The sequence below is a fragment of the Bacillus rossius genome, chromosome 11 (assembly GCF_032445375.1).
Source record: "Bacillus rossius redtenbacheri isolate Brsri chromosome 11, Brsri_v3, whole genome shotgun sequence".
Classification (NCBI taxonomy): domain Eukaryota; kingdom Metazoa; phylum Arthropoda; class Insecta; order Phasmatodea; family Bacillidae; genus Bacillus; species Bacillus rossius.
Window position 1 is genome coordinate 3283124 of NC_086338.1, and position 17294 is coordinate 3300417.

Consider the following 17294-nt stretch of genomic DNA (forward strand, 5'->3'; position numbering starts at 1 on the left):
TATTTATTGAATTCATGTGCCTCTTGTGTGTCGAGATAATGAAACTATGAGGTTGTATTGGTAAGTTGAGCCAAACCTTCAGAGACATTATTTATGGGCCACACGCCGATTCACGAAAATGTACTAAGTGTCATGAGCTGCATCAATATCACTCATTTTATGATATCGTCTCCACATTTCAGGTGTCAGAGATGTACCACAATCTATGATCTTGTGAGCTCCATTCTCATTTTCTGTAAAAACCTATGAGTCCAGTTTTATTATTTAATCTGTCAACCCATAGGCTTTTACAGAAAATTAGAATGGAGCTCACAAGATCATAGATTGTGGTACATCTCTGACACCTGAAATGTGGAGACGATATCATAAAATGAGTGATATTGATGCAGCTCATGACAATATTGATGACAGCTACGATGATGATGTATTTACGTCTGTGATAGTGACACGGATGCGGAGATTTTAAGACAAATAATATTATTAATATAGAAAAGATGGAAGCTGTAGCACACCGATCGTGACGAGAAACAAATATTGAAGGATGTTGATGGTTTCGGGAAGACTGAAACTAATGAAGGTATCAACACCGTGAAAAGTGAGAATACATTCAAGCCTATATTTAGCAGATCCTCATGCTTTGTATAAATGGTGGACTCCTGAAAAGGAAGCATACAGGCGATGAAGACACTTCGACATCAACGATATCGAGTTCTTGCAGTAATCTGGGTGAAGAGGATGTCTTCTACGGTGATTGCTACAGTGACTCTGAGGCTGTTTACAAAGGCATAGACTGTGATGCAGAACCTTAAAGCTGACAAGATCGAAGAATGTGGTGGTGTCCTGAGACCGAAGCGATGGAAACGTCGTGTTATAATAAATAAATCTGATCAAGCTTGTGATGATCGCTGGCTAGATGATGAAAGTAACCCTGAGGTTGGTGTTAAAACGGAAGACACCAGAGATCATAATATTTATAATAAACAAGCAATGAAGATGGTGGCAGAAGAGATTGATTCCACATCATGGAAAGATCCAAACATATTGGTTGACCGGCTAAGACTGATGGTGGCATCTGTTCGTAGAGGGAACTACTCGCATATCGTGGAAGTATCGACCATTCTTAAAGAACTTCGGAACGCTGGCTACATACAATAATCATTTGATTAACTGTCATGTGTGTACTAATGAAAAATAAAATGAATTATTTATATTTTAAAAAAGTATGATTTATTTCTTGTATTCTGATTTCCAAATAAGCCTGTGTTTCCGCTACTGTATGTGTGATCATTCCGTTTCCTGTGTGTACTGTGTGTACGTTCCGATTTCCTGTGTGTACATTCCGTTTTCCTGTGTGTGAATTCCGTTTTCCTGTGTGTACTGTGTGTACGTTCCGATTTCCTGTGTGTGAATTCCGTTTTCCTGTGTGTACGTTCCGTTTTCCTGTGTGTACGTCACGTTTCCTGTGTGTACTGTGTGTACGTTCCGTTTCCTGTGTGTACTGTATGTACGTTCCGTTTCCTGTGTGTACTGTGTGTACGTTCCGTTTCCTGTGTGTACTGTGTGTACATTCCGTTTTCCTGTGTGTACGTCACGTTTCCTGTGTGTACTGTGTGTACGTTCCGTTTCCTGTGTGTACGTTTTTTTCCCTGTGTGTACTGTATGTTCGTTCTGTTTCCTGTGTGTACTGTGTGTACATTGCGTGTTGGAGCCGAGTAGCTTCATTGACATATAGTTTCGTAGCCATGCGGTCTTTTAGTCATGCAGTCTCGCAGCCATGTATAACTCGGAACCAGCTAGATCCTTTTAGACTTGTAGCCTTGTAGCCTCGTAGTCTCTTAGACTCGTAGCATTGTAGCCCAATATCATTGGAGCTGTTGAAAGAAAAGGCAGTTGGAGCATTTGGAGCTGTTGGAGCTGTTGGAGCATTTGGAGCTGTTGGAGCATTTGGAGCTGTTGGAGCTAGGAAGTAGTCGTTGCACGTCTATGCAGGGCTAAATGTTTATACGATTGCTGGCTTTCGTAAGTGATCCTGTGGTAGGATATAAATTGTGTAATAAATATTATGTTTGTAAGAGACTTTGTGGTGTTTTATTTCTCGAACCTTACACTTTTCTGGTATTTAAATTAAATTTATTTTAGCTTCGTCCAGGATCGTGTCAAGGACCTTAGTCGATCTAATCAATCAGTATATAGATTACAAATTTATTTAATGAATTTTGAACTTTTTCCCGAAACTCTAGCATTACAATTACGAATTTTCAATATGGTGGTCTTGATGTCTGAAAGGATGATGGTAGTAGAGGATTTAAAGTCTCTTTAAGAATGTTGAACATGGTTTATTGAAGTTATAATTTTTTCATAAAATTAAAAATTATTGCAACGATCGAGGATCGAACCAAGGACTGGAGCGGATCGAATCGATATGTAAGTTAATGAGTGATTTTTTTGATGAATTTTGGATATTTTTCCGCTTTTCTAGCTACATTATTACATGATTTCAAGATGGCGTCCGAATTTCAAGATGGCGGGGGCACCTCGGTAATAAATGATTACTGCACTGTAGCGGGTTAGAATAAAATTAACCAGATGGAAATGTACTCTATAATACGAGTACACGCACAAGATGGTGTAATCCAGCAGGTGGTCGCTCCTGGTAGCATGTACTGAACATAAAATGTAGGATCCATGATGCTCAACAAGGACAAAGTCAAAATTCAAGGACAAAGTCAAATTTCAAGGTCAAAGTCAAATTTCAAGGTCAAGGTCAAATTTCAAGGTCAAGGTCAAATTTCAAGGTCAAGGTCAAAGTTCAAGGTCAAGGTCAAATTTCAAGGTCAATGTCAAAGGCCATGGTCAATGTTCAATGTCAACAGTTGAGGACAAAAGTATGGTGACCAGATAATTATACTACATGGTATCGGCATACTCTAGCAGACGAAAACAAGATGGTGGTCTCCAGCGGATGAAGACAAGATGGCGGACATGATGTCATACCTGTTGATGATATATACCTTGGTACTGGTGGTGGTAGATCAGTCAAGGTAGCTTTCATGGAGGAAGGATCGACCGTTTACTCTCGCCGGGAATCGAACCAAGGACGTACATCGATATAATCAAACAGAATTCAAATACGTTAATTTTTTGATGAATTTTGGATTTTTTTTCATTAAAATCGGATAATAAATAATGATTTTCAAGATGGCGTCCAAATTTTCAAGATGGCGGACATGACGTCATACTACCTGATGGTATATGTGCATTGGTACCAGTGGTGGGGGTCAGTCTGCCTGCGTCTACTGTGAGGGAAGGATCGGTCGCCATTTTTATTTATTTTTTTGCACTCGTCGGGTTCGAACCGATGACTCCGAACTCCGTGTCGTAAAAGTATATTTTTTATAATTATTTTATTAAAATTTTATTATTTGAATTTTTTTATAATTTTTAAAAAAAATTCATTAATATCGGATAATAAATAAAAAAATTAAAGATGGCGACCGTAACGGAAATTGCAACGGTGACGTCATCATTCAAAATGGCGGAAAACACATCACCGGAATTTTCGAGAACACAATGACGTCATCCAATATGGCGGATCCAAGATGGCGGATCCAAAATGGCCGTCGGGGTCAAGTTCAAGGTCAAAGGTCAAGGTCACAACCATCCAAGATGGCCGCCGTGACGTCACAATCCAAGATGGCGGTCAACACCACACACACCACACCCTGGACCCTGATCTCGGAGCCCCCAAACTATACTACTGAAAAGATGTATCTGGACTGTCAAACATACAGTATAGTTATAATATTTCACGAGAAAATAGGCCAAATAACCAAGCATGATTTTTTCTTACTATAGAACCAAGAATACGATCCATAAAAGGGATTCGATTCCATCAAAGAGATACTATACCATCAGTAGGGACACAATCATCAGTAGGATACGATCCCATCTGTAGGATATGATCGATAGGAGTAGTATAATTTGGGGGTGGCGGGAACAGGCTTAAGGCTGTGGTGCCATGGTGCCATGGTGCCAAGCGCCATCTTGGATTACGACGTCACAGTGGCCATATTGGTAACAAACATCCTCAAAATTCCTCAAAAATGACTCAAAATTCCTTAAAAAGAAAATTTTTAAATTTCCTTATCCCGAATGAAAAATTCAAGTTTATAGGGAAAAGTTCCAATTATTTTCCTGAAAATATTCTGGAAGCTTCGTTTTCCATAGAGAGGCCTCATTTTCCTCATGGAGGCTTAAATATCCTCTTAGAGGCTTAAATTCCTTAAAATGCAAAAAACCGAGCCTCCAAGTCATGACCTTCACCTTGACCATAAACATGAATAACTTTTATTTAAAAAAAAAATTGGGAAATTTTTCAAAAATTATCAGAAAAATAATTTTCTACTAATATATAATTTCTTAATGGATTCCGGTCCTCAGTTCGATTCCCGGCGCGAGTTAACATGTAATTTATGTATAAAAATTTAAAAATTAATTAATAACTAATTTTATAAAATATTAATAAAGATATATTGCATACATTATATCTGCCATCTTTAATTATAGAACCTTCCGCCATTTTTAAATTATATTTTCTTGTCCGCCATCTTGAAAAACCGCAATTATAATGCTAGAAAACCAGAAAATTTTTAAAATTAAATAACAAATTGAATAAATAACATTTTAATAAAAAAAACTAAATTCTTTCATGAGTCCTCGGTCCGAACCCGGTTAGGGAAAAAATAAAAATGGCAAGAGATTCTTTATCTGTGGTGGCAGCTCCCACCACTAATGCCAAGGCTGATGTTATGCGAACCAGTATGACATCACGACAACCATCTTGTATCCGCCATCTTGTTTTCATCTTCTAGAGTGCGCTACTGTCATATTAGTTTAAAATTTACCCGCTAGAATACAGTAAAATGTCGAGACATCCGACATCTTGTCGGTCGTCTTGAAAATTAGCAATAGTTCTGAAAGAAATTTAAAAATCATTTATTAATGTAAATATTGATTCGATTGATTTCACTACTTGGATCAATCTTTGCTAGATGCAAAAAAAATAATAATTTCAGGTAAAAAACTTTATTTAATTAAAATTACCATAAAAGTGATAGATTTAAGAAAAACAACAAAAATATATAAAAAAATTATTACATAAATTTTACTCTACTACAAATACACAGGCACGAGCAAAAAATAAATATTATTTTTTCAGTGAGCAGAGTCTGTTTGTTCTCCATTGCAATCGATCCACATGACTAATTGTCCATCTGCTATCTTTTCCTTGGTAATTTTCCCTCTTCGCGATAGATTTTTTTTTTCAATTTCATTATTTACAGACTCTTCTACGTCATGTGTCAGGTAGAGAGCAGTATTTATAGTCTAGAATGCTCCTTTGCAAGTGTGGTCTTGAAATGACTAGGTTTACCATAAGTATATACATATATGCATATGTATATATCCTCCTTCACTTGTAATAATACTTTCCACTATTACTCTAAATCTCGACAACGATGGTATAAATTCCTAACCACACTACAGTTTCATTTATCATCAGTTGGTTTAAAACAGGAAACACAAAACTGCTCCATGTACTGTTTATCTTGTATAAATAATTGTAACCGCTTCATGTCCCATACCAATTTATAGACAATTAAGCACTAATAGAAAAACATAGATACGTCTATTCTTCTAAAGTACATCGAACATGTTGCGACTCTATTGAGAAAACCTCTTCAATGCCGACAGCATGCACTAAGATTTGAGAAATACGGTACTTTATTTTGATTTTGTTAAATCACAACTTAGTTGGATTTATAATAATTCATCCACAGTTAATAATTTAACTTCTCGCTGCAAAACGGGAGCTTATTTTACTACGGCCAAAAACATACTTTGTTGCCCAGGGGTATACTGATCCCATAAGAAATAGTAGACATAAGACCTTCGCAACTCTTCGTTAACTGCAAGCAGGTATGTTCCGAAACAACAACCATCCCATGTCTCGTGCCTGGCAACATGGCTGATATTTTCGCCAGCTAGACGATGCGAAGAATCCATGTCGAATGCTGTCCCCTCCCGCATGAAACTATCAGAAACCCAAAATTTAGATTCCTGCATTCGTAGACGTAGATTAATATAGCCTCTATGCTATCTTACTAGAGCAACAGCAACACGGTCATCCTATCATGCGTTGTGCTGCTATCGAAACACACGTCTTCCTCAGTGACACACGCTCGCGCCCAGCCATCGCGAGTATAATTGTGTGAAATTGCATAAATTGCTGGATTGCAATTCCTACACATCCAAGCTCGTGGAAGTAACATCGTCTTATCTAACAAAGATGGCAGAATCCAAGATGGTGGTCGTAGTCATGGTAAAGGTCATCCAAAATGGCTGCCGTGATGTAGGTGCCGAGGCAGCAGACACCGCCAACACCACAACGCACCGGCACCAGTATTCAGACCTACTCTTATACACTACTGCAGAACCATTGTGCCCCGCTCCATCTTGGTTGCCGGATCAGTCCATTCATGATGCTGCTGCAGATTGTCCACATAATCACTATACCATCGTTTCCAAAAAATTATGATGTATGTACTGAATCAACTGATAATGTTTGACAACTAATCAGAGGACTTTTATTTATTCCAGGTACTGAAATGATACGTAGTTGGCAATTAGATTGTCAGGAAATTGACTGGAGTCAAATGAGTCTGATCAGTAGGCTCTTAACTCAATGGCTAAACAGTCACAGCCTCGATTCGCAGGAGTGCTGCATTTAGCTCTTCATAAGAGCAAAATGTGTTTTCAGAGTATTTATTCCCACTTCCCAAATACCACCAAAGTGATGTGTGCCAGGGGGATTGAAGTGCCACACGACAACATATTGGACATCCTTCGGGTGCGGCTAAGAGGTCTTACTAGTCCACCTCTTTCGTTCAGACGGGTTTTGGCTCCAACAAAGTGGGTTCTGCAGTCACTGCATATGTGCGGGCACTGAACCACTGATAAGCTGCAGTCGTCGCCTCGGTGGAGAGGTTTGAGGCCAGTTCCCAGTGAAGTGCTCTGGCCACACGACACACAAGAAGGCAGAGATATGTGTTTGGACTTGATAATATTGTGTGTTAATTTAGTGTATAGTGTTACAAACGTTTGAATTTTGAACTTCCCGTGCTGCTTGCCAGCAGCGCCAAGTTCTCAAGTTGGCTGCCTGCCAAGGTGGGTAGCCCTGCAGCTTCCGGCAACGAAGCAACCATCATGGCGGTAAGTTGTGCTATCGTGCACGCTTGCTGCCAATCGAGTTTGTTCGCGAGTGAATCGTTATTAACTGTTTCAGTTTGTATGGATTTTACAGACTCTTACATATCTAGACAAAAACAATATGCGTTATGAACCTTCACTCCCCGTATTCGAGACATACTATAAGACTAATTATTAATGTATGTTCAAGCATGGTATTAAAGTTATTCTGAATGCGATACATAATGGTTATAAATGATGATAATAATATAGGAAGACTTCTGGTGGGAATACCTGATAGTTATCGAGCGGAGAGTCTCACCTGGTCCCTGCCATGAATCTTCGGTGTCTTGTGCACTTTCGCAGTGTGATTGGAGGACAGTTTTTTGGCGGTGAAACATGACCAGTGTCTGAGTGTGACGTCATGTGCCCACCCTGGCGTCGTGCGGTCGCAGTAGCTGATTACGTCATCGTCCGTCTGCAACACACACACGTCCTTTAGCGCTCTGGCCTCGCTGGGCGACATTTCAAGTTGGCAGCACAACAGAGCGATGATGGACGCGACGCGAATTAAATAATTGTCTGACTGATAACGTCCGACACAGTTGTGACGTCGGTGCGACAAATTTGCTGCCGCAACATTACTGAAATAAGTTTCAGATTTTTTTTATGTAATATCCCAATCACACTAAGATTTTTCGGAATTTCTACACTCTCAAAAGCAAGCTTGTGCGTTAGTGCTATTAGCATATTTATACTACATGCGGTATTTTAATATATTATCAATATAGAGAATAATAAATACTACAAAAAATAAAAAATAAACCAAACTTTATTTTTAATGCTAAAATTTTTTAAAGAAACAATAATTTTAAATTTCATTGACTAAAAATTTTTAAATTTTAATTATTTTTTAAATAATAGCTGAAATGGTGCTTTGGAAAAACTGTTTTATTTCTATATTTAAAAGTTTTATCAACTAAATTTTTCTGTGAATTATTTGAAATATCTTTATGACAGTGATTTTTTTTCGAATAAATGTAAAACTTAAAATTTTAATTAATCATATTTCTCCCAAATGTCGATTTATAAATAATGTGTTTACATTTATAGCTGTTGAATGTTAGGTGTGTATGAAGTTTCAAAAAAAACATTGATAATCCTTATTATTATTTGTTGCGCGGAAACAACTGCGATATTCGCTGTGCATCGCCAAGGGCTGGTAAAGTCAGCAACTGCCCAGAGCCTGCCCAGTCGGCCAACTGCCCACACCCGGAGAAGTCAGCAACTGCCCAGAGCCTGCCCAGTCGGCCAACTGCCCACACCCGGAGAAGTCAGCAACTGCCCAGAGCCTGCCCAGTCGGCCAACTGCCCACACCCGGAGAAGTCAGCAACTGCCCAGAGCCTGCCCAGTCGGCCAACTGCCCACACCCGGAGAAGTCAGCAACTGCCCAGAGCCTGCCCAGTCGGCCAACTGCCCACACCCGGAGAAGTCAGCAACTGCCCAGAGCCTGCCCAGTCGGCCAACTGCCCACACCCGGAGAAGTCAGCAACTGCCCAGAGCCTGCCCAGTCGGCCAACTGTCCACACCCGGAGAAGTCAGCAACTGCCCAGAGCCTGCCCAGTCGGCCAACTGCCCACACCCGGATAAGTCAGCAACTGCCCAGAGCCTGCCCAGTCGGCCAACTGCCCACACCCGGAGAAGTCAGCAACTGCCCAGAGCCTGCCCAGTCGGCCAACTGCCCACACCCGGAGAAGTCAGCAACTGCCCAGAGCCTGCCCAGTCGGCCAACTGCCCACACCCGGAGAAGTCAGCAACTGCCCAGAGCCTGCCCAGTCAGCCAACTGCCCAGGACCGGTAAGTCAAGCATCTGCCCAGGTCGGGGCAAGTCGGGCAACTGTCCAGGGTCTCGCGACTAGCAGGGTCCCACGCTGTGTATCCTTGTGTATCTGGTGTTCTGTTAAATATATGGTCATTAACGTGAAAAGGAAAATTAGATTGTTATTACCGTATGGTTTTAAATGCTGGCCGATAACGCTTTTCAATTTTACGATTTCGTATTAGAAAAATTTTAAAATATATTATTTCCTGATATAATGATGCAATTTTACAGGAATTTGATTGTAAGAATTTATAAAATTATAATTTTTTATATTAAATGTTATTTGTATGTTTATACTAAATGTGTGTTCCGGACGGCTGTAAAGAAGATGATGTGTGAAATGTGTTCAAAGGTAAAGGTACTCGGCCCTCACGTATTGGAACGCGGAGAAGGCGAAGTAGGACCGGTCGTTGACGGACAGCTCGAAGCCCTGGTTGTACACCATGGTCCAGCGGCCCCGGTTGCCGAACTCGTCCACGGCCAGGCCAGGCGCCTGCAGCCTCACCACGTACAGCCGCTCCACGCTGGCCGCCGCTGCAACACCGGGTGTCGCCCTTGCGCGTCGCAACTCTCGCCAGCACCAGTGCAGCCAGTCATGGCGACTGTCAGCACGAGTGGAGACTTAATACTTTGTTTTTAAATGTGTAACATGACATCATTTATACGTCAAATGTACCTAAGAAAATGATTTTGGTATTATATCTGTACGATGTCAGCATGATATCATTTATCCTTAAATCATTTTTATGTCACGACATATGTCAGTGGTATGTGAAAATTACGTAAAAATTCATTACCTAGCTATGACTTACCCGTGATGTCAGACCTAGGTCATGTATGTATTCACGTGGTCAAATTAACTTCACTTACTGCTACTACGGCATTTCGGTGATGCGAACTCACAAGATTTTACCCACCCAAAAAAGAGTCCAACGCGCACATGATACAGTCGAGTATATACAATAGCCTATATTAGTGTTTATATGCGTATACATGTACACAGGCCGCTGCGATTCGCCAGTCTGGCGCAACACGTCACTAGCATGTCGGTGACGCGAACCCATAAGTTTTGCCCCTACCAAAAATCACTCAACGCGACTAAATAAGTTTTCACTTCAAAAAAAAATGTAAGTCTTTCAGTACTCGAGAGTGGTGTGTAAACAAACCTCGGTAACGAGCAAATACATGTATTCTCATGCTGCAAATACACTTATAAATACAAAACTAGGACATAAAACTTTAAGGTTGAATACCTTAAAATAATGCCGTGAATGATCAATATTTGCAAGTTGTGTTTTTAACTACGATTCTGGATGCGAATCACACGTAGTTTCCGATAAAAGCGACAAAGACTTAAAATAATACTAAACACCAGCTTTGGACCATATTTTCGACGAGGAATTTTATTAAAATACTGTCCAGTTTGGGCAAGTTTGTTTTAAACGTACGAGAAAAATATCATGGTACTTTTTTTTATTTAAAGAATCTACAATTTATTTATTTGTGTGTAAAAGAGTTATTTCATTTGAGATCATACCCGTATCCTTATTATTCTCAATAATTATCTCTTGTTCTATAAAATATACTAATAATATGTATATATCTCTATATGTATATACCTAATAAGCAAGAAGTTTCAGTTTTGTTGCATGTGGACTCCACGCACATTATTTTTAAAAAATTCTACGTTAAATTTTGTACCCAAGTTCCGTATTATATTTGCAAACATGAGAACACATGAATTTGGTCGTTACTGAGGTTAGATGTCGCACATTTCTGGCGAGTATTGAAAAACTCGCTCAATTTTTTTTTTTTTTTACGTGACAACGTCTTATAAATCGATGAACGCCGGCTGCACGCACGAAAAAGCATGACTCATTGTCACGTTCCGCCTGAGCCGAGCGTGCAAGCGAGAGCGCGGAACAAGCGATAGAGAGGCACGATCGGCCTAAGCGTTCGGCTTGTGACGCATCTATCTCTCTTCCACTCACGTTATCACGTAAAATTATCGTCCGTAAACCGACTTTACAGACAACCTCTTCTTTTTTGTGTGGTATCAGATATATCCCACATACAGGGGCGCAACAACTAAATTTTCAAAAGGGGGGGGGGGCAATATACCTTTTTACAAAGAATCGTCGATCCCCCCTACTGAAGCGCCTCCCCCGGGAAAATTTGTATTTCAAGGTGGGAAATGATGCTATTTAAGCAGTTTTATTATCTAAAAATTGATTACACAGCACTTTCTTTGCCCCCGTTTGCCCCCACTTCAAGGGTTCAGAGGGGGGGGGCAAAATACCCTTGCCCACCCCCCTGTTGTTGCGACCCTGCCCACATATCACCCCTTACGTTCGCGCCTGATAATGCTTACTCATGTTGTCGCACTCCGCTGTGTGGTCGTATCTCCGGGCGGTTTCCTGGAACAGCCACTCTCCGATGACATCGCCCTGCGTGCAGTTGGCAGGAGTGTCTGCGAGAGCCCTGGAGGCCAGCACTAGCAGCGAGGCCAGCACTGCGGCAGTCGCCAGGCTGGGACACAGTCACTGCACAGTCAAACACTCAACCGCATATACACACGGGAATGATTGCACTAGTAAGGCGAGGTTGCAAGTGCGACTCTAGCTGGAGTGTCTAGCAGAGGGAAGGGGAGATGGGAGGCCCCCGAAATCATAAATATTATATAAAAATCTATTACTCCCACCAACAATGGGAAAGAATTTGAAAGCAAACAGCGGTCAATAACCTTCCCCCTTCCCCACCACATACGGTGCTGGCTTCTACCGCGGTACCGTCTCTTAGGGCAATGCTCTGAACTGGCGCGCAGTTTTCTCGTTGTGCTTAGGGCAACTGTGAGATTTGAGTGGTAGCCATTACATCATATTAGATATTAACAATAAATGAAGATAAACGTGTGCTGCAAGTCCAGTGAGTGCTTTCAAGTTTCTCTAACCGAGTTCGCTTTACCTAAACAGACACCACTCTGATAACGTGAACAGTTCTTAAATAGCGTGGTTTATTTTCTGAATATCTGCACGTCGTATGCAGGGATGTAACTAGAGGGGGGAAGATAGGGCTTGTGCCCCGTGCGACGAATTTGTGTAGGAGGGGGTGGTTGAGAGGTGGGGCGCTAAACTGGCAGAGTGATTCTTGCTATAGATATTTACTTGAATATCGTAGTGTTAGAACACAAAAAAAATGTTGGAGGGCAGATGAACTGAATTATTTGTATTGAAAAATAAATGCATATGTGTGCATCGTGAAATATTTGAAAACTGATATTTTTCACGTACTATCCGATTGCGATGCATTAAAAAAAGAAATGATTTCAAATAAATCTAGTTATTTCCCTCCTAATTGGAATCGAAAATATTTGGAATAGTGGAATTAATATGTAGTGTCGATATGAGGTGCTGTCGGGAAATGTTTATGGTTTGGTTGGTTTGAAATAAAATGGGGAGGGGGCGCTAAGATAAGTTCTTGCCCCAGGTGTAAAATCGTATTGATACGTCCTTGCCCGTTTGTGTGCCATAAGTTTTCTCTACAGCAAAAAATATTTTGAACCAAAAAAACGTAATTTCTTATTTGTAACTTGGAAAAATTAAGTTCCAAAAATTGTTATATTTTGTTGTAAAGGGGGAAAAAAATCCTTCATTTTAAGCAATTCATGCCCTCATTTCTATTTGTAATTCCTCCTTGAAATTTTCAATTTAAAAGGTTGGCACTGTACATCTAATTGGTCTACTTCTAAGCATTTGAGCATCACTAACTTTCCCTACTGCATCCTGCATCGTCTCGCAAGCTCTTTGATCCTGCAAGCTAAGGATGATAGGCATAGGCGTGCCTACAGGGGGGGCCAGGTGGGCCATGCCCCCCCCCCCCTTCCCTATTGTAATCACTCAGATCGGCATTTTCTCTAATGCGTTCGTTAATATTCGTATATTCCTGGCACTGTGACCCTCAAACTGTGTTTCAGTGTTGCAGCATGCTAATTAACAACATTTTTAAACATTTTATCGTTCTGTAAATACAGCCGCCTTAGTTTATTTAAAACATGAGGTCCCTTAAAATGGCCAAGCAAAAAAAAAAAATTTAAGAGGTTTGTTAAAGTTTTGTTGTCTGAATTGCTGTGTTTGCATTCACTAAAAAGAATTTCATTTTAAGGTATATCTGGACCAAGCTATTGGAAATTCGAGGGGGGGAAATGTGTAAGTACACTTTAAACATTGTCTATGGAAAAAAAAAAACATATTTTCAAGATTGTTAAAATTATACGGATATAAATATTAACTAGTGTTATGTACTGTCAGCTCGGTTGGTAAGGCTGAGAGTGTTGTGTTGTCTATGGTTAGTTAGTCAGCAGCTGGCATCATGGCTGATAGCTCGTCAGATAACCTGTGTAACCGATGTATCGTGTAATGCAGACACAGTGCGTGTAACGGGTACATAAAAGTGGCGACGAGGAATTCCGGATCGATTCGTGCGCGTGGAGTGGTGTGTGAGCGATGATGGCGGCGATTGGGGTTATGGGAGAGTTTGTGCCGGGTCGGGACACGTGGAAGAGTTACCGCGAAAGGGTGCAGTTTTATTTTATAGCTAATAAAATTGAAAACGACGAAGCAAAACGCGCTGTATTTTTCACTGTCTGCGGGGCGGAACTCGACAACTTAGTTTCATCGTTGTTAGCTCCACAGGCTACCGATGAGATACCCATCGCCGAGGTATTCAGCAAGCTTTCCGCACATTTCGAACCGAAACCCAGCGAGATTGTGGAGACATACAAATTTTTGAAAAGTGACCAGCTAGCGGATGAAACGATAGCAGTCTATCTGGCGGAACTCCGGCGATTGAGCACGCATTGTAACTTCCCCAATTTGGAGAGGATGTTGAGAGACAGACTGGTGTGTGGTGTGCGGGACAGATCGGTACAGCACGCGTTGCTGTCTAAGGATCCACTGAGCTTCAAAGATACAGTGGATATTGCTATGGCGGCTGAGGCAACAGGGAAGAACATATTGGACTTACGTGGAAAAGGTGACGAGATAAGTACAATGCGTGTTGACGAACATCCAGTGCATGCGGTGGCGGGCAGAAGCCATACCGGCAGACGTCCGGATGGTATTCAGACAAACATGGACACGGGAATACGTAAACAAATGATGGGCCCCCAGGAGAACAAACGGAAACAACAGTGTTGGCGATGTACAGGGAATCATGTTGCGGAAGAGTGTCGGCATGTGACAACTGTGTGCCGGTTTTGTTCCAATCAGGGCCACATAGAGAAAGCCTGTATTACAAAACAAAAACAAGGTAGGCCTATTGGTGGGGCTCGACAGGGAAATGTGGGGAATAAGTCTAACTCTGGACTTACTCACATGTTGTCAGATACAGTAAGGGAGCAAGAGGGAGAACAGAATGAAGCAATGTACAGTTTGAATAACCTGCGAGCGTTGAAAAGTAAGGCACCCTTTGTCATGGACGTTTGGTTGGATGGCAACAAACACTGCATGGAAATAGATACAGGCGCAAGCTTTTCTGCTATTAGTGGGGAAACATACAAGGCCCTGTGGCCCGAACAGCCACCATTGGACATGTGAAACATCGCATTGCGTACGTGGTCCCAGGAACAGTTACGGGTTAAGGGAGTTAAAACAGTCTTGGTAAAAACAAGGGGAAGTGAGGCAGTACCGCTTCCGGTGTTAGTGGTGGCTGAGAAAGGGCCGAGTTTGATGGGGAGGAACTGGTTGGAGCCCCTTGGGATTTCTGTGGAGGGCGTTTTCATGGTAGAGAGTTGCAAGGAACCGAGTGTTGTGCAGAAGAGCCGATTGGTGGAGGAACTGGTAGCCAAGTATCCAAAGGTATTTGACAGCAGTTGTTTAGGACAGTACAAGGGTCCACCGGTATCACTCGCACTTAAAGAGGGAGCCAGTAGTAGTATATAATAGGGGCTCCGGGCACTGGGTCCTGGATGTGGATTGAAGATTGTTTACATTGTGACGTCACGGCCGCCATCTTGGATGAGTGTAACGGGACACCGCGTAACGGTACACATTGTAATGGGACAAGTAGATCATGGCGGCCATTTTGGATCCGCCATCTTCGATGTCGTCATTTTGTTTTCTCGAACATTCCAGCATTGTGTTATCCGCCATTTTGAAATATAACGCCACGTTGCAGTTTCCGTTACGGTCGCCATCTTTAAAATCTTTATTTATTATCCGATTTTAATAAAAAAAAATTAAAATTTATAAAAAAATTCATTTAATAAAATTTTAATAAAAAAATTTTAAAAAACAAACATTTACGACACGGAGTTCGGAGTCCTCGGTTCGAACCCGACGAGTGCAAAAAAAAATTAAAAATTGGCGACAGGCTCCTTCCTCAATGGTGGTTGCAGGCAGACTGACTCCCAACACTTTTTTTCAAAACATATATATCGTCACCTAGTATGACATCATGTCCGCCATCTTGTATTCGATGCTGGAAGTCATCATCATTGTATCGTCGGCTAGAGTGCGCTGACGCCATGTTAGTTTAATTCTTACCCACTAGAGTGCAGTAATCATTTATTACTAAGGTGCCCGCCATCTTGAAATTTGGCCGCCATCTTGAAAATCCGTAATTATTTAGCTAGAAATTCGGGAAAATTTCCAAAATTCATTAAATAAATCATTCATTAATTTACATATTTATTCGATGGATTCCTGTCCTCGGTTCGATATCCGATCGATGCAATAATGTTTAATTTTATGTAAAAAATAATAATTTCAATAAACCATGTTCAACATTCGTAAAGAGACTCTAAATCCTCTACTACCATCATCCTATCAGACATCAAGACCACCATATTGGAAATCCGTAATTTTAATGCTAGAGATGCGGGAAAAAGTTCAAAATTCATTAAATAAATTTGTAATCTATATAATGGTTGATTGGATCGACTAAGGTCCTTGGTTTGATCCCTGGCCGATAAAAAAACAACTTTAATATTTTAAAAAAGTACCACTAAAGTGACAGTTTTGAGAAAATAAAAACACCGCAATTTCTGTTAAAAAAACTTTTATTACATACATACTACACTACTACAAGTACAAAAAAAATACACAGACAAATTACTAAAGTCTTGTGGATTCCTTGATTCAAACAGTCTTGCTATTATACGGACTAAGTCCTTTACATGACTTGAAATGTCTATTCAGTCTATCAGGTCGACATATTGGTACACCGAAATTTTCACACAAAGACGAATTATCGACTTCATTAAAAGGACAGTGATATATTTCGTGTCGGTGTGCACTTTGAATAGTTGCTAATGTTTTGTTACAAAATATACAGCTTGATTCTGATGAATGTACACCCAGTCTATGACAATTCCTGAGGTGTCTTTTTAATCTCCCATAGTGTACAAACTTGCTTAAACACCTTTTGCACTGATATTTAATGCGTTCAGAGTTACTACTACAATTGTGTATTACATAATCCCGTAATTTCAAGTTTTTGATAATCTCACAGTACGTGCAGTCGGGTGATGGAACACCGCTGGATGCTCCTTCCTTCATCAATGGCACTGGAATTGTTGACAACCATTGTAACACTGCTGACATGTTAACTTCTGAAGCCTTTGAGGTCTGCTCTGCAGAAGATGTTGCACCGTCGAAATCTCCTGCTGTGCTGAGAGAGCAGGTGTAGCTGTAGACATCGTTGTCATCGTGCTCTGCACTGATGATGGTAGACGTTCGATCCAGGTTGGTGTTGATACTGGTAATGATACCATCGAGTTCTCAAAAATAGCTAGATACTGGTCTATTATTCAAGTCTTACTATCCGAGCTGTTCATCACCGCAGTCAGAGACCAACTGAAGTTCATATCACCAGGGTCTCACTTATATAGTCTCATCAGCTGGTACAACACATGAGTCAAAACAATAACCATGTTCATTATACTCGCACTTAACTTTCGCGGAGCAATTTTTATAATGACGATGTAAGCTGTCGAGACGTGAAATTAGTGTACCGCACTTATTGCACTGAAATTGTATCCGTTTCAGTAAATTATTCGGATAACTGCTTCTTTCATGTCTGCGCGCATTCGTAGGTTTTGTAAAAGATACATCACAGTATTAGCACTGATGTGCTGTACGCTCTTCATTAAATGAAGTCTGGAATGCA

The 17294-nt window shown here is 40.8% G+C and overlaps 1 protein-coding gene across 2 annotated transcripts in view; it reads right to left on the reverse strand.

Moving 5' to 3' along the window:
* LOC134536570 (dipeptidyl peptidase 1-like) overlaps nucleotides 1-17294 on the reverse strand; it is a 97616-nt gene that overhangs the window by 51167 nt on the left and 29155 nt on the right. Inside the window, exons 2-4 of one of the 2 annotated variants that reach the window (XM_063376324.1) lie at nucleotides 11500-11657; nucleotides 9502-9662; nucleotides 7568-7723 (exon numbers count right to left, since the gene is read on the reverse strand). In XM_063376324.1, the coding sequence (XP_063232394.1) occupies nucleotides 7568-7723; nucleotides 9502-9662; nucleotides 11500-11657 (475 nt within the window). Of the gene's footprint in view, nucleotides 1-7567; nucleotides 7724-9501; nucleotides 9663-11499; nucleotides 11672-17294 lie in introns of both variants that reach the window. The other variant, XM_063376325.1, reaches the window with a different exon arrangement.